Source organism: Phyllopteryx taeniolatus, chromosome 4 (assembly GCF_024500385.1).
Source record: "Phyllopteryx taeniolatus isolate TA_2022b chromosome 4, UOR_Ptae_1.2, whole genome shotgun sequence".
In the NCBI taxonomy this organism is placed as follows: domain Eukaryota; kingdom Metazoa; phylum Chordata; class Actinopteri; order Syngnathiformes; family Syngnathidae; genus Phyllopteryx; species Phyllopteryx taeniolatus.
The window spans coordinates 3,423,183-3,448,126 of record NC_084505.1 but is presented as its reverse complement, the minus strand read 5'-3'; the positions used below and the strand labels follow the sequence as shown (position 1 = coordinate 3,448,126).

General features: G+C 39.8%; 2 protein-coding genes across 7 annotated transcripts in view; one reads left to right on the top strand and one right to left on the bottom strand.

The window, feature by feature from the left end:
• Positions 1-5,836: 5,836 nt before the first annotated feature.
• Positions 5,837-22,030, bottom strand: fbxo8 (F-box protein 8). 2 transcript variants are annotated; one of them, XM_061772062.1, is made up of 8 exons: positions 21,808-22,028; positions 18,740-18,842; positions 15,032-15,115; positions 11,949-12,093; positions 11,704-11,830; positions 11,391-11,509; positions 9,639-9,835; positions 5,837-7,628 (listed from the first exon to the last, which is right to left on the bottom strand). In XM_061772062.1, exons 2-8 carry the CDS (start codon positions 18,840-18,842, stop codon positions 7,441-7,443), a joined length of 963 nt encoding a protein of 320 aa, XP_061628046.1. In that variant the 5' UTR covers positions 21,808-22,028; the 3' UTR covers positions 5,837-7,440. The 2 variants fall into 2 exon arrangements, with proteins under 2 accessions (XP_061628046.1, XP_061628047.1); XM_061772063.1 differs by lacking the exon at positions 15,032-15,115 and having other exon boundaries at positions 21,808-22,030.
• cep44 (centrosomal protein 44) overlaps positions 21,951-24,944 on the top strand; it is a 35,142-nt gene continuing 32,148 nt past the window's right edge. Inside the window, exons 1-2 of one of the 5 annotated variants that reach the window (XM_061772058.1) lie at positions 21,951-22,084; positions 22,451-22,548. In XM_061772058.1, the coding sequence (XP_061628042.1) occupies positions 22,457-22,548 (92 nt within the window). In that variant the 5' untranslated portion in view covers positions 21,951-22,084; positions 22,451-22,456. Of the gene's footprint in view, positions 22,085-22,161; positions 22,331-22,450; positions 22,549-24,944 lie in introns of those variants that run through there. The other 4 variants (XM_061772061.1, XM_061772057.1, XM_061772060.1 and 1 more) reach the window with 4 other exon arrangements.

Genomic DNA, 24,944 nt, shown 5'->3' with positions numbered 1-24,944 from the left:
CGCCCCTAGTGTAAGATTATTATCAAACTAAACCGGTGTTGCAGTTATATAACCCTTTCAGCAATGGATATTTTAACACAAATGGTGGAGCAGCACGTGTAGACAGGTTAGGTAGCAATAACAATACTCACAGGTACATTATTAGGTGGTGTTCTAGGCAAGACAACATGATGCAATATGATTGGCTCCTGTGTCGTGAGAAGGCCAGGGTCCACAGATGTAACGAGATGACCATACCAAATATGTATCACACTTTGTAGGAAATAAGAAAAAAGATCTTTGTTATGGTGAGGCGTTGTCATGTTCCTGTTCTTGGCCTGTCTGCTGTGTTTTGTTTTCTTTGGTTTGAAGTCTCCTGGGTGATTGCTGGTGGGTGGAGTCCCTTGCTACACACCTGTTGGCCATGACAATCAGCTAGGTATTCAGGTGCAGCAGAAGCAAAAGGACGATGCTGGATTACTGTGCATTGCTCGCTTCCATGCTTTGTTGTATACCTGCTTTTTCGTGTTACTATTGTTGTGCTTACTTCGTGTCACCCCGTTCCCTTTGTAAGTACATTTTGTGTAGTTGCTCACTCTTGTCTATTCTTTCCTCGTGTAGATTAGATTTGGTTTTGTTTTTATCTAGGCGTCATCCTTCACCTTTGCTCCATCCACCATTTTTAGTTTAGTTTTTGTAGACAATTTATTTCACATCAACCTTCTGTTGAAGTTCTCCTTAGTTGTACTGTTTACTCTGTATTGCACGCGTTTCGTGCTCTTTTGGTTTGTACTTTTACGGTGTACTCTCATGTTATGTGCTCCTTTTTGTTATTAAAAACTTTTACCAATCCTATGTTGTGTTCAGTCTGCTTTGGGGTCCTCAATTCATCTTGTCAACCTGTAACAGGTTTATGGCTAGGGTTGGGTTAAGGCCGGTTAGGATAAGGGTGGGTTGGGGTTTGTGGAATTTATATTGATGCTGCCACACTTGAGTCACATCCTACTTTTCCTGTCTGGAAGCAGTAAGAGTGTTGTACTGGAGCCAGCAGCCAATCATAGTGCAGCGGAATGCCAGCCAGTAATATTGGGGCAGGACACGAGAACATGAGTGGGATTCCTAATAACACTTAACAGGCATATCCTCTATCCTCTGTGAAGAACAAGTAATAGTACTGTGGCTTAATGAGGAGCTGAGACCATCGCTGTATAGCTGTATTCCACCCTCCAGGTGGCCAAAACGTGCATACCAGAAAGAATAGCACAATGTCAATTGAACAAAAGCTAAAATTGTGGCCAAAACTTATTTTTTTTACATTCTATGTAATTGTCATTGCTGTTTTTTTTTTTTTTTTTTTTATCAGGTACAATATTATAGAGTGCTATTTTTCTAATTGAAATAAAACTAAAACCTTTTTTACGGATACAAGCGGCCGAAATGAGTTTCCTCCGCAGCGTGTCAGGGCTCTCCCTTAGAGATAGGGTGAGAAGCTCGGTCATCCGGGAGGATCTCAGAGTAGAGCCGCTGCTCCTCCACATCGAGAGGAGCCAGATGAGGTGGCTGGGGCATCTGATTCGGATGCCTCCCGGACGCCTCCCTGGTGAGGTGTTCCGGGCACGTCCCACCGTGAGGAGACCCCGGGGACGACCCAGGACACGCTGGAGAGACTATGTCCTTCGGCTGGCCTGGGAACGCCTCAGGATCCCCCCGGAGGAACTGGATGAAGTGGTTGGGGAGAGGGAAGTCTGGGCGTCCCTGCTAAAGCTACTGCCCCCGTGACCTGACCCGGATAAGCGGGAGAAAATGGATGGATGGATGGAAACCTTTTTCTATGTGAGGCTGGAATAAATGGCATTTCCAGTCAAAGGGGAAAGCTGATTTGAAATACCCTACAAGTGTTTAAGTTATGTGCGTGGCCACTGAACAAATTTAACTTGTCTCAAGGCACTTTGTTTTGGTGTCTCCTTTCCGCTGTGGCACATTGAGCTTCCATCATTGTTTTCTGTTTCTCTATTGGCTTCTGGTATTGATCTTGGCCTATACTGTACAAGCTGCTTTGGTTTATTAAATTCTGTTTTATTGAACTTTAGGTGTTGAGTCTGCTTTGTGATCCCCGATCATGACAATGTACTAGAAACTCAGCTTGGTGGAGTGCCATCAAAACTTTGGGGAGTTGATAGAACCCACGATGGACTTACAAGTTATGACCAAGAAAGTTAGCCAGCTGGTCCAGCTCAATGTTCGTCATCTTCAACACAGACGACAAGGTTGCTACATGCCTCCACAATCTGGATGTACTGCAAGTGATATTGGAGACTTTGCACCATAAAGCTTTGCATGGCCAAAGAGGTGGTCTTGCTAATAAGAGGTATTAATTGTCTTTGGGGTCACATGGCTATCTCTGCTGAACAAGGAGTTGTAATTTTGCAGCATTTTTGGTGTCAGGCCAATTGGAGCAGGCCAGCCATGTTTCCCCTGATGATAATCTTTCAGTGTCTACATTATTTTATTTATTTATTTTTTAATCCACTTCAAAAGAGCATGCAGTCTACAGCTTTGTGCGGATTAGTAGTGTCTCGCTAAAAATGCAGATAAGGGCATGTCTCTGCCTTGGTTGAATAAAATCTGGTTGAGACACACCATTGCCAGCTCCACAGCTCCATCCAGGCTTTGGTAGAAAGGGTTTGAGCAAGTTGTTGGTGGTGCTCATTTTGCAATTGGGTGAGATACATGTGCATTTTCTAAACCCCTGCAGTAAACGGCATCCAGATCCCATCGAGACACCCAGATGTTCTTCACTACTCTAGCTGAAATCAACACATTCCACATTTTCTGGTGGACTTCATGAAAGCAGCATTATATGCCAAATTTCTTCCGCTGCGAATTAAATGTAGCTGCTTTTTTTCACTCCTTTAACCAACTGCTTTGGAAAGCTTAGGGTTTTGGCAACATCACGTTTGCCTTGCTGTGCACAATCTAGGCGTTGAACCATCTTTGCACATTATTCACGTAGTAAGAGCATTATAAACAATGTCTCTTCCTGTAACAGTCAGTGTTAGTACAAAACCTGTAGGCTTCTGCTTGACAGCAAAAAAAAAAAAATGTCAGCAAAAGCTTACTAGAACAGCAAACTTCTTTGTGGTTAATTAGTCTTAGAAATGGTGTCAGGTGTGTGCTGACTACAGTTAAACATGTTTGAAAGTTATTGGTTAATTCTGAACACGGCCACATCCCGGTATAAGAGGGTGTGCATACTTGTGCAACCACATTTCAGTAATACTTTCCATTAAAAAAAATCTAAAAAATATCAAATGAGTTGTATATATTGGGTCATATTAATGGTGGGAAATGTCTTGTAATTATCTTGGTCACATTTTTTTATATCACCAAAACCTGGCATTTGAAAAGGGGTGTGTAGACGTTTTATAGCCATTGTATGAATGTATGCTATATTTATACATAATTGTAATGTTTTCATTTATTTTTTTGGGCCGTCAATAGTTGTCTGTAAGGACTTGGGCTTTGGGCTCAGCCTCACCACCCCAGCTCAAGTGGTGCAGTACTGTGCAACTGTTTCGCTTTCTGTCTGAATCTCTCCTTACATACCTGAATGTGTGTGATCTGGTTCTACAGTATGTGTGGTGTGCAACACAAAGTATATATCGGAGTGTGAGTTGAATACCCCCTTGAGGGCCACGTGTATAATGAATTCAAAATAAAATGAAATTCAAACTTTTGAGTGAGCATGTGAACAAAAAAAAAAACTTTTATTAAAATATACTAAATGATAAACTAGAGTGAAAAAAATGATAGACGTAGTTTCTTTTAATTCATTAACAAAAACAGTATGAACAATGAAAATTAAAACATAATGGTGTTAATAATAAAGCTGGGCTTTACCTGTAGTAACAGTAGCAGCAGTACCAGTTGAAGTCCAGGTAGTGTATTACAGGGTTGGACATGTGTGAACCAAGCTTAATTATGTGCATGCGTGTGTTTGTGTGCATGCTTTTGCCTCAGTGTCAGCCCATGCTGATGAAGTGCAGAGACTTTGAGCTCGGGAGGCCATCCATCATCTCTTTCAGGCTTAAGTGTGCCTCTCCGGACCGAGACGCCACCAGACGATGACCCAGGTTCACTGCTCTGGCCTGGCCTAAATAAACATCAGGCCCTTCGTCGTCATAGTCTTCGTCGTCATCATCATCATCATCCTGAGACCCCGATTTGGGTCAACACCATTAAAAAAGAGTAAGCAGTGCTAGGTGCTAATTGCTGATGTTTCTTTCTGAGTTATGCTAAAAACACATTTCATAATCCAGGATGCACCAGAAGGTGACATTAACAGATATTCCTGAATCATTTTACCATCATTTGTGCATTGACCTGTGATATGAGTACTAATATTTGACCCAAACCCTATCATTTTGCTTGTTATCCTGCACTCTATGCATATTACCATTTACTCAAATTGCCAACAGGCAGTTTGTCTTTTATATGATATGGACTTTTTATCACAAGCATACCATTGTGAAGATAAAGTCAGAGTCAATGAATACATTCCAAGATAACATAAAATATTGTATGTTGATGCCCTATTTATCCAACCTTCCAAATTTTCTAAACAAACGAGTGTGTGACTCTTCTACTCTGCTCCTTTCTTCAGGATATTTGTAATTTGTTTTTTCTTTTTCAATTGTCCTTTTTTTCGTTTTGAAAATGAATGAATGAAATAAACCAAGAGAAAGAGTGTGTATGCATGTGTGTGTGTGATGTTAGGACATGTATCCTTGCCCTTTACTCACTTCTCATTTGCTGTGCATAAAACCACACAAATACCTCTCTTGCTCTGTCACTCACTCACACACACACATGCGGGCACACCACACACACAGAGGTCAAGTGTCAGAGGTCATATTGTGTCTGCAGAGGATTTAGTTTTGGGCTGCTTGATCTAGAACACACACACACATTTATAAATACAGGCCTACCAAGCGGGCACACAAGGTGGGAGCGCCACCGAGAAGTTATTTACTGTAGAATTGAGGGGCAACAATTAAGGACATTTTTTGATTTACGTTATTATAGAGCTACTTCAAGTATATTTTGCAGACTGTACTGGTCAAAATTATTAAATGGGCCAAGATTAACTGCTAGTGCTAGTTTAGCTTCATAGTATTAATACCAGTAAGTGTATTCCCCTGAGATAAATTGGATTTATGGTGGTTCTACTTCAAAAACGTTGGGGTAGAGAACATAGGTCGGAGCTGTATTTTTTCCCCATCCTGTATTTTATGCATTATACAGAATGTTTCATAGCATAATTGCAGTACTGTATATAAAAATGTACTTGTCATTACTCGTAACGTGCTGTTTTCTTTAGTGTGTGTACGTCTGACTTCCTGTTGCTGCCAGCCTATCATTTCCCATTAGAACTGCATAATGGCAGTTTTGTTTTATTGACCTATGGGACACTTGTGATTGAGCCTTATGAGTTCTGCCCGCACAGCAAGGAGCAGCAACAAAATAATCCAAGAAATTCTGTCGATCCACAATGCTTCATCTGCTGTTTCTCTTAGTGGGGAGGTTTTATAATGAACCACTATTTTTGCCAAATAGAGAGAAAAGAAAACAATGTAGTTTTGCATATTTATAGTCTACCTAAGTGGACCGTTATGAGAGCTAAATTTGCACCTTTGGTTCATCCACTTTCATATTAGAATGCAAGGGACAATCAAGAAAATGTGGTCAGCAATCCTGCATTGCCAGTTTGTAAACAGTTCTCCATATCTTGTTGGACCATATTTTCTCATGCTACACATCTTAGCTAAGGTGTAAAAGTACAGAAACTAGAAACATGTTAGCAAAGGCATGATTTAATAATTATTCACATATTTGTGACACATTCTAGATACATTGTGTCAATTACAAAGCATTCTAAACAGAGGAAACAAAACAACACCTAAATTGCTTTCATAATTTAGAAAAGCTGTACTTCACAAGTGTGTGTCTTTAATAGCTCTTCAACATAATGAATAAAATTGCAGGTCAAGTCTTGATTTTATAATAAAACCAAGAGGTTATTTTATTGACTTCAATGGACTCTCAAAAGAGAAAATATAATTTCAAAAAGATATAGCTGCAAGGCTATTGACCTTTAATGTAAAAGGTTAAATAATAGAACTACTTCTCAACAACGTAAGGTCTGTTGTGAAGGTAACATTCATTGATAACTCATACAAATAGTTTTACACTTATAGACGGTACAATAACAATCTGTTTAATGCCACATTTATTAGCTATTAAAAAAATCTAATGTGTATGTGAGTATGGCCATTGGTGTGGAAATTGTTGATTACTTATCAAATTACATACCAAAAGAACGTATGTTACTGATTTACAATCTAATCCTGTTTTTTACTGTAGTGTTTCCCTTGCAGAGGTATTTTTCTTCCATAGCTTTAAACAATCAATTAAAAACAGTACCTATATATCTGCCCTGCAAAACCTTTCATATGTTCTCCATGGTGTTGGTTACACAGTTATATTAGCTGTAATTGAAAGTGGATGCTTTTTGTGATACTTATGGCATGGAACTAAACTACACCGTGACTGGACTTGAGCAGCAATGTTTTTTTTCAAACATGTTTAATTAAAAAAGAAGTACTATGTTATAGTTTATCATAAGGCAGCACAAAGCTTCTACTTGTACCATATGCACTGATAACTACTGCGGAAAATCCATCCACCCATTTTCTATAACGCTTGTAATCATTAGCGTTGCGGTTGAGCTGGAGACTATCCCAGCTGACTCAGCCTGGACTAGTGCACTGTGGAAAATGTCAGCATTATTGTAAATTAAAGTCTTCATGTTCTTTAATTTCACACAATTGTGAATTATATTGAATGAGATAAAAGTTCATGGCAAATTGCACTTATAATCAACAAGTAAATACTGTATATAATCAACAGGTAATGAAAGCCATCGTGTACTGATGCTTTGACATTCCAGATTGTTTATCAAGGACAACAGGCTGCTTGAAATTTTTTTCAGTTGATGTAGTGGCTTATATTTTTGGGTTAAATATGTATATTTGTCTAACTAGTGATCCTGAAGCAGTCAGTATTGGAAATAAATTACTGTACTTGCATATAACAGTCTGAGGGGGGCTCTCCTGGTCATCCTTCCACCACTTGTAGTAGTACTTCATCAGTGCAGTGTCAGAGGTTATTTATCTTCATGATTTTAAAACCATCTTCCTATATTACAAACATCTTAGAACATTCAGATCATTTTGGTGGCAGCATCTCTCCCACAGTACAGTGGTATATTGTATTTGTTTGTTTGAAAATTCTATATAAATATTCCAAACATTCCAGGGATACAGTACATAGGAACCAAATCAATGATTCCTATTCTTCAGTGCATTGTGAGGATTTCTAATAGACAGCTGGTGAGATGAGCTACGCAGCCACATGGCCAATCAAGTATATGTTGTCATAAAGATGGCCCACAAAGTCATCTGAGACATTATGGGCCGCTCTGCGAGTGTTCCTGATGAATTCCCTCTTTGACATTTTGTTTTTGACATGAGGACTGGTCAGATCAATGGACAGCAGGATGAGACTGTAGCACAGCACATACACAGCATCTGAAAAGAACAAAAAAGTACACAATGATCCCACTCAGCAGAAAAAAAAATAGTTGCCTCATATGTGGTTCTGAAGAGAGAAAGTTGCAGGTCATAAATAACATTTATGTTACAATCGCAGGGTTCAACTCGCAAGAGGTAGCACTATCATGAGATAGTGGATAATTTAGAAATCCACAACACACCAGTAAATTGCTCACTATACAATTCAAGTTCATTAAAACAAACTAGGATCTGATTAAAACCAAGTAAATGGCCCGAATGTGACCAAGTTTACATTTATTTCTCTTTGATTTTCATGACATTTACATCTATAAATCCATTTTCTGTACCGCTTATCCTCACTAGGGTCGCGGGCATGCTGGAGCCTATCCCAGCTATCTTTGGGCGAGAGGCGGGGTCCACCCTGAACTGGTCGCCAGCCAATCGCACGGCACATATAAACAAACAACCACTCGCACACACTTTCACACCTATGGGCAATTTACAATCTTCAATCAACCTACCACGCATGTTTTTGGGATGTGGGAGGAAACCGGAGTACATGCAAACTCCACACAGGTGGGGCTGGGATTTGAACCCCGTTCCTCAGAACTGTGAGGCAGATGTGCTAACCAGTCGTTCACTATGCCGCTTGACATGTACATATTAGGAGAAATGCATGTGTTCCTCAAATTTATAAATTCATCTTGAAATGAGGAAGTATGTGCTATAATGAAAGAAGTACTATAATTGGTGGAAAGTAGGCAGGAAAGTTGTGTAGATAACCCTAAAGACTTACAAATAAACTAAGTAACAAAGACAAACTATATCATATTATTGCCATTGCTTGCTGAATGCTGAAAATATTGTTCTTCTACATTTACATTTAACCCCCCGCCCCCCCAAAAAAACAACAACAACTACGGGAGAAGTTAGCAGTAAAGTTGATATCAGTGATTACCAACCATCCATCTATGATCCAGTATCATTACACTAATCCCACTAATCACAAAAGTAAAACCAGGGCGTATTAGAGCAAATTCCAGGACTGTCTGGTGAGAATAACAGTACACCAAGGAGATACATGGTCCACTGACAATACTGAAACTAGGGATTTGTTGTTGCTGTTGTTTATTTTTGGCCAGTTTTTGCCTATAACCAGAAAGCTCAAGTTTACGTAGACAGATACATTTGTATTCTTATTCAAATCTGTTTTTAGTAGCCACAAAACGTGATGTCACAATCTAGCACAATTTTCTTTGTATTGTTACACACTGCATATTCCCCACACAAATGCCATTTCCACTTAAGAGTATAAATGTATTGAGAAGGCTTTAAACTTTACATTTTATCTTTAGAACCCAGATTCAAAGCAGTATAACGAATCAGTGAATATGTAATTTCATTACCAGGATGTGTCACGTTTTAGTAAAAATGATAATTGAGCAATAATATATTTTCAGTGTTATTTTATTTATTGAGTGTAAAACAAGGCCTTGTTGCACTTTGATTGACATTTTTTTTCTGACTGAAATTGAAAATTCCATCATCATTTACCAACATTGTCAACATCATCATTCTAATATACATTTGAAAATGATATATTAAGAAAATAGTATTACAAATTATTTTTTTTAAACATCTCATAAAGGGACACTTATTATTGAGGCCTGTGATGTTTTCATTCCACGGTTGCCTATCACTTTAACATGCTTTTCTAAAAATCCATGTCAGTTTCTTAAAACACCTTTTCAATTCTCCAAAATAAATAAAATGATCTTTATTAGCCATAAAAGATTTCGTTTGTAGTTGTGTAATAATTTACAGTTCAGCGGCTTATTATTTAATGGATATTTGAAAAAGGTTCATAATAATGAGTAATACAAAACTTTCAACAGAACACGTATTTCTTAACATACAAACTTTGCTATAATTGTGTTATTTATCTCATTAGGCCTGCAATGACACAACTGTTCAATTATTAAGATAAAATTGTGTTCAGTTGTTTGATAGCGTGTGTACACTAACCAGGACTGAGACCCAGCTCTCGGACAAGACCAGGGTTACAGGTACAAAACCTGTGGCTAAATTTAGTGATGAGTGTTTCCAGATACTCTCCTCTCTCCTCTGGTGCATGAATGTGTCTGAAGAAATCCCTCAGAGCATTGGGAAGGAACTGATTGCTGAAGTTGTGAAGTGTCACCAGCTCATCCAAAACATCACGCCTGCACACACACACACACACACACACACACACACACACACACACACACAAGATACAATGTCTAATTTGACGATCGTGCAGGTATTTTTCCTGTGTACACATGCAGTAAAGATTTCTAAAACGTTTAATTAAATTATATGCATTTTAGGTGTTGAGCAAAACATTGATATTGCGATATATTGCTTTGTTATGTAGCACCTTACATCAGCATATAAAACATCAAAAGACTCCAGTAGAAAAATGCTCGTGCAAAACTTCCAACTGAAAATAAGCGATCATATCACCTCAGTCCATACTGCCCTCCATTAGCTACTTGTAAGTGATACAAATTTAATTTAAATATTACGGTGTATAATATATATTACTAAGACTGTTTTTGAAGCATTAAAAAGACCCGCTCCTGCACATATCTCTGATCTACTCATTTCCAATGAGCCTGCCTGATGCCTGAGACTTCCAGTTCCTACATCGTCACTGGTCACGAAAGATGGCAGAGCCGCAGTAGTTCCAGCTCCACAATCTTTTGACCTTTACAAAACTGTTGATTTCACAATATTCTAATTCATTTTCATTTCATTTTTTATTGTTGCTTGGTGATGTATGGGATTGTTTTATTCTATTTTGTTCTTATTATTTCATTGTAGGTTATATTGTTGAATATACACACTAGCATTAGATGATATGTGCTGTGGAGTTTATTGTGACATTGTTATCATTGGAAAAATATTTACAACTGCCAACTCGATTAAATATAGTTTTTTTTATATATAATTTACTGGTATACATTTTTAATTTTTGATTCACAGTATAATCCCAAAAAAAGTGGCTGACATATAACGATCATAGTCACATTCACTGCCAAAAACAGTTGGAAACAAAACAAATTTCCTGTGGGAATGATAAGAGATGAATCTCTAACATAATCGTCTAATTTTTAATTCATTGCTAAGAGCTTTAAAAAATAAATAATAATAATACTTAGGCAAGCTTTAAATAAGTCCTGCTCTTAAGTGTTGAAGTTAAATATAATTGAATATTCATTGTGAGTTTGCCGTGGCCTAATATTTCAATAAATCATGGTGCTGAACTCAAACACTAATGTACATCTAAAATATTTGGAGGAAAACAATAAGGACACATTATATCAGATGGTGAAATTACAAGATTTATTTATTTTTTTGAAAATGTAGTTTTTAGTTCAGTTTAGTTGTCAGTTTGTTTGTGCCAGTGAGAAGACTCTGCAATAAACAGATTAAAAAAAAGTACTGTAGTGCTTTCTGAAATTACTGCCCTGCAAATAAATATACCACTATATCAACTGATAAATAAGATCATGCTATTGTTGACTTTGAACTTTGATATTTATAATGCCACAATGTATTACATTTAATTTAGTGCATGTCTGATGGAAGGTTTACTTTTCCTATAAAAATAAGTGTTTTCATATGCATTTACATACAGTATATTGAAAAAGAGTCATGCAGATGGTAACTTTGCCTGCCATAAACTACTGCGCGAGTAAATTTTCAAGGGTATCGATACATCTCTCTGCTTACCTCTCATCCAGGTAAATTCTCAGCATCTTCCAGTTGAGCCGTCTAGTGTAGAAGATGAACTTAGCCTGCTCTGTGGGGTGATCCACTAGTATGCCTTTAGACATGAAATAAGAGATACCCTTTTGACGGGGGTGGTGGTGTGAAGAAAGACACAGTGAGAAAGACAGACAGAAAGAGAAAGAGAGAAAGAGAAAGAGAGATCACACACAGGCCTTAGGTAGGTAGTCTATAGGTACTTCTGAAGAGCGAGACACACACATAAATGCATGTGGGCCTATGGGACTTGTGATCTTTGATGTTTGGAATGCATTACCTCCTGTGGGTTTGCGTTGAATGTAAGGCTGCCTTCATCTAGTTGTAGATATAGTCTTCTATATGAGAAACCAGCAGGCAGCCTTCTGTTGTAGATGGAGCAGTGACCCCATGTGGACTTACAGAGCCTGGAAAATCAACACAGGGGGGTTATCAAAAAGACCATTCAGCAAAAAAGCAAAAAAGACATTTACTGCAAACATGTGGCAAATTGCCACAGCAGAAACCAGACTTAAATTTCCTTACCCCTGCCATAGATATTCATCATTTCCTAGGTCCTGCCACACACAGCCGGCCAGACACAGATCAGTAGCGTTCAGATACGACAATATGGTGATGCCTAACTCAGGTGGAAGCATCTCCAAATCTATAAAACCATTTTGTTCTTTACCTATGACAACAAAGAATTACAGACTAGGTTTTAAAAAAAATAAAAAATACACACACAAGGCACATACAGAAAACTTGACATACAGGCATTTTTGTTTCAAAGCAGGAAACATATATGGAGCCTTAAAATAAGAGCTTCGTAAGTCCCATGACATTCAGCTCAACAAGCATCAAGAGATAAAATCATGGTGTAGGATGTGAGCTTATTTTGAACATCGATAATGTCATGCAAGATGTCAGTGTACCTCTCAAGAGGTAAGGGGACAGATGATGGAAAATTGACTTTTTAAATTTCTTGTCATTGTACAAGTTACATGTGTATAGAGTCCCTACCCACTCATGAAGTTAAAAATTATTAAATCTTTACTTATTTCCCTATGTCTGAAAATGTGTCTGTGAGTGAGCTGTTCTGCAATTAGTCCCACTGTTTTGAATTAACATAATAACTACCGACACACGATATTTCGAAGCCATTGACTCGGCACCTAGGCTGAACAAAGTTCCAGAGCGAATAAAGAAATAAAAAAAATACTTAAAAACGGCAGCCAAAGCGTAATTATTCGTTCATTCATTCAAAGCCAAAATGAGCTGTAGTGTTGGCAAAGATTAGTGTTAGCTAACACTGTTACCAGCATTAGCTTCTGAAAATAACCTTATAATAATGTTCGGCCAAGTTGCTGATGTGGGTTATTTGTGTCTGGTGATGTCAAACACTGCTATCAACTCAATGCACGAAGCGCTTCAGCGTGCAGTGTAAAGTGGCATATTAACTTCTGGTACGGATGTAAACACAGTGACGTGTTAAAACTCAAAAAAGGGTTGACACTGAAGATAGCAGCACAACGCAGTGCTGGCTGGAGGAGCTATCTGCCCGTCTTTGAATGAAAAGTAAAAACCGTTGATGACATATCAACTTTGAAAAGTACTTGCACCTGACCAAACTATTGAATACAGAGGGTGTTTCAAAAGTCACTGATGGTTTTGTATTGTTTATTTAAAATGTTATTGAAACAAAGTAGATTAAAATCACATGGTAAAACCTACATCAATTGAGAATATTTGTGGTACCATTTTTGATTTGGAATGTTCATCCATAGGTCACTGGTACACCTCGATGTGTGCACCACCTTTTTCATAGCAATCAAGCCACCGTTACAAGCATGCCTGACCGACATCTGACAACATTTCAGGATTCTCAGGAGTCACTAAAGCATTGCGTTTCTGATGCGTTCTTCAAGCGTTGGGAGATCCAGTGACCTACTTCAAATTGTGTGTCCCCGAACTGTTCGCTGTAGCTAATATGAGTCAATGGAACAAGACCTCGGGATCTACCAAGGCATCAGAAACGCACGTGCTTTAGTGAATCCCAAAATGTTGTCAGATGTTGGTCAGATTAGCGTGAAACGGTGGATGATTGCTACAAAAAATGTTGTGCGCACGTCGAGGTGTACCACTGACTTATTGATGAATATTCCATATTAAAGATGGTCCCACACATATTCTCAGTTAATATAGGTTTTACCCTGTGAATTTCATCCACTTTTTGGTTCAAATAAAAAAAAATAATCATAAAATACAAAAACATGAGTAGCAGTCAGTCAGATGGCAGCTTGTAGCAAACTTAACTCCTGTTTAACAGGAGAAACTGTTAAACCATTTGATCTTCCCTCCGAAAATGTGAATATGTTGCTGTGCACATGGTCCATTAACAAGTGTATTTGGGTTACTTGGTGATGAAATGCTGCACTCTTTTTAGTTTAGTGTGTGTGTATGTGTGCATGCGTGCGTGCGTATGTGCATGTGTGTGTGTAGGTGTGGGTGCCCCTAAAGGGAGCCAATTTCATCACGGCAGATGTGTTATTAAGACACCTGAGAACTGTTTTAAATTGTGAAAAAAAATGCATAGTATGCTTTACGAAAGCACAAAAGGATTAAGTGTGCTTTTTGTGTTTTCTTTGACTTCATGTGGCTCTTTTGTGACACTTCAGAATGACCAGTCTAAATAAGATTGCATTGTTAAGTGGAGTAGATCATTAGTATAAATATACACCTGAAGTGGATTCACATTCAAAGTAGTGTCCAGACCTGTCTCCCATTGAAAATGTGTGCCGCATTATGAAGCCTAAAATACGACAACGGAGCCTGTTGAAAGGGTGAAGCTGTACATCAAGCAAGAAAGGGAAAGAATTACACCTACAAAGCTTCAACAATTACTGTCCTCAGTTCCCAAACGTTTATTGAATGTTGTTAAAAGAAAAGGTGATGTAACACAGTGGTAAACATGACCCTGTCCCAACTTTTTTGGAACGTGTTGCAGCCATAAAATTAAAAGTTAATGATTATTTGCTAAAAACAATAAAGTTTATCAGTTTGAACATTAAATATCTTGTCTTTGTAGTGTATTCAATTAAATATAGGTTGAACATGATTTGCAAATCATTGTATTATGTTTTTATATATGTTTAACACAACGTCCCAACTTCATTGGAAGTGGGGTTGTAATTAATTAATGTATAAAAGCAATAGCTTCTCCATCCATCCATCCATCCATTTTCTGTACCGCTTTATCCGCACTAGGGTCTTGGGCGTGCTGGAGCCTATCCCAGCTATCTTCGGGCGAGAGGCGGGGTACAACCTGCACTGGTCACCACCCAATCACAGGGCACACATATAAACGAACAACCATTGCACACGGTTTGAACCCCGGTCCTCAGAACTGTGAGGCAGATGTGCTAACCAGTCGTCCACCGTGCCGCCGCAATAGCTTCTTCCACCAGAAAATGTAAACTATTCTTTCATGTGATTCTCAGTGTATGCAAACTATCAGTCATCATATAAAGCAAATGAGTATTTAAAAAGTGAAGAATATATAGCACTCCAAAAGTCAAAAATGAATGAGCAGCATTGTAAAAAAAAAGTATAAAATATTATCATCCTACCTCCTCTGCGTGTTTTCAGCAGATGATAGATGTCGGGACCATAACAATGTTGAGGGACTCTTCGAAGTGTCCCTCCAACCCTTCCTGGGGAAATATTATTTTGATATGTTTGCAGTAATGACACACATGGCTTGCTAGCATGCACACACTACAAAACGTAAATTTGGACACAAATCCGATGAAATACACATATCAATGACAAAGTAACACTTCCTCTTTTCCTTTTGGCTTGTCCCCGTTAAGGGTCACTACAGCATGTCATCCTTTTCCATGTAAACCTATCTCCTGGATCCTCCTCTCTAACACCAACTGCCCTCATGTCTTCCTTCACTACATTTATCAACCTTCTCTTTAGTCTTCCTCTAGCTCTCTTACCTGGCAGCTCCACCCTCATCATCCTTCTACCAGTATACTCACTATCTCTCCTTTGGACGTGTCCAAACCATCAAAGTCTGCTCTCTCTAACTGTCTCTGAAACACCTAACCTTGCCTGTCCCTCTGATGATCTTATGTCTATTCCTATCCAACCTGGTCACTCCTAGAGAGAACCTCAACATCTTCATTATCGCCACCACCAGCTCTGCTTCCTGTTTTCTCTTCAGTGCCACTGTCTCTAATCCGTATATCATGGCTGGCCTCACCCATGTTATAAATTTTGCCCTTCATCATAGCAGAGACTCTTCTGTCTCATAACACACCTGACACCTTACTCCACCCGTTCCAACCTGCTTGGACCCGTTTCTTCACTTCTTTACCACACTCACCATTGCTCTGGACTGTTGAGTAAGTATTAAAAGTCCTCCACCCTCACAATTTCTTCTCCCTGTAGCTACATTCTTTCCCCTCCACCTCTCTCATTCATGCACATATATCCTGTCTGACTTTAGCTAAGCTTCATTGCTCTCCTTTCCAGTGCATGCCTCCACCTTTCTAACTGCTCCTCCACCTGCTCCCTGCTGTCACTGCAGATCACAATGTCATTTGCGAACATCATGGTCCATGGGGATTCCAGTCTAACCTCCTCTGTCGGCCTATCCATCACCACTACAAATAGAAGGGGCTGAGGGCTGATCTCTGACAAAGTCCCACCTCCACCTTAAACTCCTCTGTCACACCAATACCACACCTCACCACTGTTCTGCTGCACTCATACATCACTGCAACACTACATCTCTGCCACTCCTGACTTCCGCATGCAGTACCATAATTCCTACCCTGTTATTGGCTTTCTCTAGCGCTACAAAGACACAATGTGGCTCCTTTGGACCTTAACTGTACTTCTGCATCAATACCCTCAAGGCAAATAATGCATCTGTGGTACTCACAAATACTCACTTCTGTCCTGAGTCTAGCCTCCACTACTCTTTCCCATAACTTCATTGTGTGGCTCATCAACTTTATTCCTCTATAGTTCCCACAGCTCTACACATCACCCTTGTTCTTTAAAATGGACACCAGCACACTTTGCCTCCATTCCTCAGGAATGTTCTCACCTGCTATAATTCTGTTGAACAAGCTTGTCAAAAACTCCACAGCCACCTCTCCTAGATTTTTCCATACCGCCACAGGTATGTCATCAGGACCAACTGCTTTTCCATTTTTCATCCTCTTTAGTGCCTTTCTAACTTCCCCCTTAACAATCATTGCCACTTCCTGGTCCTCCACACTTGTATGTTCTACTCTTCCTTTTCTCTCATTTTCCTCATTCATCAACTCCTCAAAGTATTCTTTCCATCGATCCAGCACACTACTGACAACAGTCAACACGTTTCCATCTCTAGCCTTAACCACCCTAACCTGCTGCACTTCCTTCCCGTCTCTATCCCTCTGTATGACCAACCTGTAGAGATCTTTCTCCTCTTCTTTAGTGTCCAACCTGGCATAAAAGTTATCATATACCTCTTGTTTGGCCTTTGCCACCTCTACCTTTGCCCTACGTCACATCTCCATGCATTCTTGTTTCCTCTACACGGTCCTCTCAGTGTCCCACTTCTTCTTAGCTAACCTCTTTCCTTGTATGATTTCCTGTACTTTGAGGTTCCACCACCAAGTCTACTTCACCGTGTTCCTACCAGAAGATAGATCAAGTATTCTCCTGTCTGTCTCTCTCATCACCTTGGCTGTAGAGGTCCAGTCTTCTGGAAGCTCCTCCAGCCCACCAAGAGCCTGTCTCACCTCTTCGCAAAAAGCTGCACAACACTCTTCCTTTCTCTGCTTCCACCACATGGTTCTCTGCTCTGCCTTTGTCTTCTTAATCTTCCTCCCCACGACCAAAGTCATCATACACACCACCATCCTATGCTGTCGAGCTACACTCTCCCCTACCACCACTACCAGTAACCTCCTTCAGATTACATCATCTACACAAGATGTATTCCACCTGTGTGCTTCTACCTCCGCTCTTGTTGGTCAACCTATGTTCCTGCCTCTTCTGGAAGAAATTGTTCACTACAGCCATTACCATACTTTTTGCAAAGTCTACCACCATCTGTCCCCCCAAACTTTCCTGGATGCCAAACTGACCCATCACTTCTTCATCACCCCTGTTTTCATCACCAACATGTCCATTACAATCTGCACCAATCACAACTCTCTCTCTGTCTGGGATGCTCAGAACTACATCTAGCTCTTTTTCATCTCTAGGTCACAACCTACCTATGGGGCATAGCCACTAATTACATTATATATAAAACCCTCAATTCCAAGTTTCAGCCCCATCACTCGATCTCATACTCTTTTCACCTTCAAGACATTCTTAGCTAACTATTCCTTTAAAATAACCCCTACTCCATTTCTCTTAACATCTACACCATGGTAAAATAGTTTGAACCCTGCCCCTAAGCTTCCAGCCTTAGTGCCTTTCCACCTGCTCTCCGAGACACACAATATGTCTACCTTTCTCCTCATCATCATGTCAACCAACTGCCGAGCTTTTCCTGTCATAGTCCCGACATTCAAAGTCCCCACACTCAGTTTTAGTCTCTGTGTTTTCCTCTTGTCTTTCTGGCCAATAACTCGCTTTCCACCTCTCCTTTGTCTTCAACCCACAGTAGCTGAATTTCCACCGATGCCCTGTAGGTTAACGCAGCCGGTATCCAATTCTTTGGATGAACGCTTAATTGTTTGTCAAAGTTTTAAGGTGGATGCCCTTCCGGACGCAACCCTCTACACTTATCCGGGCTTGGGATTGGCCTATAGTTTTCACTGGCTTGTGCCCCCCATAGGGCTGACCAAGTAACACTCTGTTACATAAATCAGTGTCTTGACCTTATTTACAGATATACAGTATATCATCAAAAATTACACTCATGTTTCTGTCCACAATATTCAACAGATGTTGACTAATTTATTACTTACTACATATATCGCAAGCATTTTTTCCAGTTACCTGAATTATAGAATATAGTCAATATCCATTTGCTGACAGAAGCAGGTACATCCACAACATGGACTATCTCCCAACCTTCAAATCTCACCTCAAAACTCATCTGTTTAAACTGGCTTAACATTTGACTTTACATATACTATACATTTGATTCTACACTCTATATATACTCACTTTGTATACTGAATGTGTTTATTATCTGCATGTTTTTGTTGTTGTTACTTCCTTGTTTTTTATTTGCTTTGTAAGGTGACTTAGTGCTCAGAAAGGCGCCTACAAACAAAATGTATTATTATTATTATTATTAATAGTGTCAGGAGTACCTTGCTCTTGTCTCGCTCCTCCTGTGTCAGCCAGTCGGTCGACAAGCTCTTCCTGAAGCTGCTGCTGTTGTCTGGGTGGCAGCCTCCACAGTGCCTGACCCATCTGTATGTATGGTAGCAGTACAAGCCAAGTCATTTACAGTATATAATGCACTAATATGTGCCATAAATATAAGGTTATAACAGACAATCTGCAAATTCAACTGTGAAATAAGCCATCTTATTTACATGTTCATGTTGTCATTTTACAGACATTTGACTAAAGATAGGTTTATGCTTGACACATATACGTTCTGCACGGAAATGAGACGCATGGAATCAGCCCAACACAACTTTTACAGCATTTATATTCTGTGCGGCTTGCCCCCACTGTTAGGCGATATTCTCACAGACTGTAGTGGGCAGTGTGGAGCGTCTATGGGATATGAACAGCACTACACCGTAAGAAGTAGAAAACGTTGTTGACAGATGAAAATTCATCGTCTATCTTCTATGTTTCTCACAATTCTATAACTGTAGAAACAAGTTAACTGCTAGTCTCATCAAATTTTAAGAAAAGTTAGAATTCATTATCTCTGTTCACACTAAGCATCACGGTCAACAAGTGACACAGTTCTGAAGTTGGGGGTTCGGATCTGGGCTGCGGCCTTCCTATGTGGAGTTTGCATGTTCTCCCCATGATTGCGTAGGTTTTCTCCAGTTACTCCGGCTTCCTCGCAAATTCCAAAAACATGCTTCTTAGGTTAATTAAAGACTATAAATTGTCCTTGGTGTGAATGTGAGTGTGAATGGTTGTTTGTCTATGTGTCCTGCGATTGGCTGTCTGTCAACCAGCCCAGGGTGTACACCGCCTCTCGCCCAACGTCAAATGGAATAGGATCCATCTCACACACGATCCTAATGAGGATAAGTGGTATAGAAAATGGATGGACGTCAACAATAGAGGTAACAATAAAGGTGGCTGCTCAGAGAAAACTACAACCAGATCCTGTGTACATGCTATTGTATCCGTATTGACAGGAAGTGGAGCGGCTGGAGCTTTGGTGCGGCCGACACAACCTGGAGCTGAACACGCTCAAGACTGTAGAGATGATCGTGGACTTCAGAAAACATCGTTCATCACAACTGCCCCTCAGGCTGTCCAACTGCGCGTGTCAACCGTCGAGACCTTCAAGTTCCTGGGAATTACAGTCTCTCAGGACCTGAAGTGGAAGACCAACATCAACTCCATCCTCAAAAAAGCCCAGCAGAGAATGTACTTCCTGCGGCTTCTGAGGAAGCACAGCCTGCCACAGGTGCTATTGAGGCAGTTCCACACAGCAGTCATCGAATCAGTCCTGTGTTCATCCATCACAGTCTGGTTTGGTGCTGCCACAAAAAAGGACAAACTTCGACTGCAACGGAAAATTAGGACTGCCGGAAAAATCGTCGGTACCCCCTATCCAACCTTGAGGACTTGCACGCTGCCAGAACTCAAGACGCATGCAAGATCCTCTTAGAACCTCCCCATCCTGGTCACCACCTCTTCCTCTTCCTATCAAACAATGCAAACTAAAACCAGCATACATTCCTACAGCTTCTTCCCTCTTGCCATTAAATTGCTCGAAGCTAAGTGAGTCTCCATAGTGTTTTTATGTCTCAAACTATTTATTGTCAAAATAGCTGTCTATTCTCGAGTCCCACCACTATTAAATAAAAGCCATTTTAGTCATTTTAAGTACATTTTGTGGGGTCTTGCATGCATGTAAATTCACTTTGTGTTGCTGTTTATAATTTCTGTTAAAATGTACCTACAGTACATAGAGTTACAGATTTTATATCTATATTTTTTTTATTCCAAAATAATGTGTTTCAATGCTTTTGGTGTGTTTCAGTGATTTTTGTTTAAATTTATTTTAGTAATATTGTGATAACACCGATAATTGTGATTATCATTTTTGGTCATGGAAAACTCCCAACCGTTTCATCTCCAATGAAAATTCAGAAAATTGAAATACAGTATCCTGGCAATGGCGGCACGGTGGCCGACTGGTTAGAGCGTCAGCCTCACAGTTCTGAGGTGCGGGGTTCAATCCCCGTCCCTGCCTGTGTGGAGTTTGCATGTTCTCCCCGTGCCTGCGTGGGTTTTCTCCGGGTACTCCGGTTTCCTCCCACATCCCAAAAACATGCATGAATTGGAGACTCTAAATTGCCCGTAGGCATGACTGTGAGTGCGAATGGTTGTTTGTTCCTATGTGCCCTGCGATTGGCTGGCAACCAGTTCAGGGTGTACCCCGCCTCCTGCCCGATGACAGCTGGGATAGGCTCCAGCACGCCCGCGACCCTTGTGAGGAGAAGCGGCTCAGAAAATGGATGGATGGATGGATATCCTGGCAATTTTAATTAAAATAACCACATCACACTCATTGTATACTATCAAAATGCAACTATGTTTACGCTTATTTGCTATCATGTACAAAAAACAAGCTCACAATCTTCATTTTCATATTATGTTTAAACATGCCGGACGAGTGCGTTGCATTGTTTTGTGACCTGCACCTCTAACATTTATTAATAATAATGACTCTGTTAATAAGCACCAGCTCACACATGACAAATATCACAGAATTGTAACCAGAATGTGACTATTACACAGTGTTCCGCGTATGTTGTCAGTTTTGTCGGTACATGAGTGTGTAAGCAACAAGCAAATGAGTCTTTTCGGTGCTTTGACAGTCTTTCCTTCGCCAGAAACGTCAGCTGTGTTGCATAAACAATCCCAGACCGTCGTAAACATGAACATTTGAAGTTCAAGCCCCATAGGTGGATGGACGCGTAGTCCCACCCTCCGTCCAATGAATATCGATGTACGGGTCACGTGTACATTCTAGTTGTAAAGCTATTGGTTCGATGTGCTATCGCTCGCTCCCAATTTGATGACTTAGCATCGCAGGCTTTTCTGCATTGACGAGGATTGTGTCGATTTATTTAGCGGTTGCTTAAGTATTAAAGGTGATTTATGAAGTAAAGTGTCTTTTAAATTAATTGGGAAGTACTTCTAATAACGAGCGAAAACATGAGACACCTACCTGAGTTCAAAGATTCCTGTGACAGCTCGGCTTGCACACGAGCACAGCTGCAAATATAGCTAGCCTTGGAGTAAGGTTTATTGAGTCGTGATTTCATTCAGCTACTTTCGAATAAATACAGCCAAGACAGCGTGATTAAAGCAAATGTTCCTTGGTTCTGGAGGAGACCTCCATTCTGTCGATAACACAATTATCATGTTAAACCCTCCTCCTCTCCCTGTCATTCCTGCCCTACCCTTTCCTACGCTCGTTTACCAGAAGGACTCAACCAACATACGTAACTACATTTTCAACTATTTATTTTTATTATGACTATTTATTTTAGAAATACACATTAGTCAGTTAAGACATCTTAAAACCAAATTTAATAATTTCATTTAGGAGCACGTCATTAAACCACGTGACAAGGGGAGCCAATCCCGTTTTGTTCTATTGATACCCCGGTAGAAACAAAATTTCAAATTCGAGGTTGCCATTCGTACACGGTTAATAGTCGGTTTACTTACTTAAAGGGCTAGTTAAGGTAAGCAATATTAATTATAACGTTATCGTACTTCCTATTTTATTACAAGATGTCGAAAGTAGTTTCAGAAAATGACAAATGTTATTTATTTGCCTGTACTTGTACTCATATTTTTACAAGTCGAGAATGCTGCCCACTGGAGATGTGCAAGGGTGTCTTCGTAAATTGGAAACTCTCTTACGAATAGTGAAGTACCCTGGACATGTCGACTACAATGGGTAGGCTGTTAACTGTTAATCTTGTCACAAAAAAATGAACATAATAACTAGATCTGGGGTCACCAACTCCGTGACATGGAGCTCCACCGGGGTAATTTGTATTCTGCCATTTTAGTAAATATACATAATTTTGGTAATCCTAATTGACACGAAAACAGGAAAAGTTTAGTCTGATTTCATCTCACAGTCAGGAAAGAAAGTGTGTCTTTTTATACAATGACTGTGTCTGCTGTTCCTGCTGTGTGCGCCTTGACCTCTTAGGGGCAGTGTGGTGCGATGCAGGCATGCAGCTACTCATTTAATATTGGGTATGTTCGGAAATTCAAGCTGACGCTCTCACTGCGCCCTGAGAGGCAGAGCCCGCTCCATTTTCTTTGAATTTACGATCGAGCGTGTTGGCCATTACCAGGGATACGTCAGTGCGTCCGCCATATTAAATGTGTCAGGTCTGCCTGTAAACATCTGGTACTGCCTGACGCTCAGGCCGCTCTGTCTCCTAGTCAGAGCGGCGGATTTATAAATGTCTTATTTGCCTTGGTTCTCTGACCTTGACTATGTTGCACACGTCACCTGACCTTTGATATTTGCACATTCAATTAATACTTTTAAAACTGTATATACTATATTTATCCTTTATATTGATATTATTATTTGTACTGTCTTTTGCAGCACCGCGGGCCCTTGAGTACCGTAATTTCAATCCTGTGTATGTGTTACGCATATTCAAGAATTGACAATAAGTACCATGTAAAAGTACCTTGAAAACTAAAAAAAAAAAGTAGAAAAATAAAGTTGTGATACAATGTTAATAAACTCGTTTTTCACAGATTAGGAAGAATATATGCCCGTGACTATTGTTATAATACCTGCCTGTATGTGTTACTACAGCGTTTGTGTGTGAATATTCGTTGTTTGAAGGTAAAACCCTCCCATGACCAAATGCTAATATTAGCCATAGCCCATAAATAGGGTTTTCTATTGACTGTTAGCATAAAACTAGCAATTTCTAAAACAATGTCTTATATTTAAATATAAAATGAGGGTAATTATTTTTGTTGTGCGATTAGTTTGACAGTAAACTCCAACTGGGGTGTTAGTAAACAGTAGTGATGTTACGGGTTGTGCCGAGTCTTCGAGGCGTTTGTCGAGTAATGAAGGGGGCGTGTCCGCAAAGCACTTATCGAGGCTTGCTTCGTTTAGGGGAGGAGCCGGAAGTGATGACGTCTGAAGCCTCACTGCCTGGCTGAACCACGTGACCGATTTGGGAAGCGCTTCAGAGTTTGCCACGAGATTTGACAGCAACATAAACCCCTCATGCAGGCTCCATTCAAAATGTGTGTTTTTTTTATAGAGTTGCGGTCAGCTCAGAGTTTGGATAAAGATTGTGTAGTTTGTATAGGCTACTAGTGTTTGGAGAGGGTTTACAGCATAGAGTTTGGACATAGCCTGGGCAGTGGAGATAGCGAGCGATTACAGTTTACGTCACTCCTCGGAATCCTTGGAAACGGGCTGCTGCCCGCTAACCTGGCACCCTGGTCTAATAGACCAGCCATTGGTGCACTTGACTCTCAACCTGGGGTATGATGGTCGCCTGAGTTTGAACCACAAGCAGCACTACGGCACATAAATAACTGTTATTAAGGCTTATCAATTACACTTTTTAAATTAAGAATACATTTTCCACCATTTATTTTTTTTATTCAAAAGGAAGGTATTTTTTGTCTTCCAAGAAAGTAAGGTACAATAAAACCTCACTGAGAGAGGAAAAATTCCTGTCCCTGAGTTTATATAATTTTGCTCATGAATGAATCACTTTAAAAAAAAAAAAAAGCAAAAATGATGATAAACTGTTATTTCAAAATAAGCACTTTCAAAATCATGCTTCATGAAGCTTCATCTCGCCATCACTAGTAAACAGCTTAAAGCACGCTCAGTGATGGCAGAATAACATTCTACAGGCTGCAAAGTGTGAGCTGCTGTATGAGGCTGGCAGGGTTAGCTTTGGTCTTGAGGCTAACCCGAAAAAGTTATTTTATTCATCATTTAAATTCTTTAATTAATTGGCTGATTAATTGATTATCTGTATTTTATTCTGCCAAATATCGGAATCTGCATTGGCCTAAAAAAAAAAATCTACATCGGTCGGGCCCTACTACTTATACGACTAATGGCTATTTATACTACTACAGATGTTTGTACCATTACCTTTACTACTTGTCCAACTATACTACAGCTACTATCATTCAGCTGGTATTTGACTGTCAAGCTGCTAGCTCGCGATAGTGTTTTGCTGTTGTCTGAAAATATATATTTTCATTTTTGTTTTATTTTTACAGGTCACACAGTACGAAATAATCCTGGGGTACAAAGATCTTGTCAAATGGAACTGCAATAGC

Excerpts from the sequence above, each read along its gene's own strand:
- fbxo8 (XM_061772062.1), bottom strand. The coding sequence starts at position 18,842 with ATGGGTCAGGCACTGTGGAGGCTGCCACCCAGACAACAGCAGCAGCTT. Across the intron at positions 15,116-18,739 it reads AGGAGCGAGACAAGAGCAAG|GAAGGGTTGGAGGGACACTT; the intron begins GTACTCCTGACA and ends ATATTTCCCCAG. Across the intron at positions 11,510-11,703 it reads TCAACGCAAACCCACAGGAG|GGTATCTCTTATTTCATGTC; the intron begins GTAATGCATTCC and ends CCCCGTCAAAAG.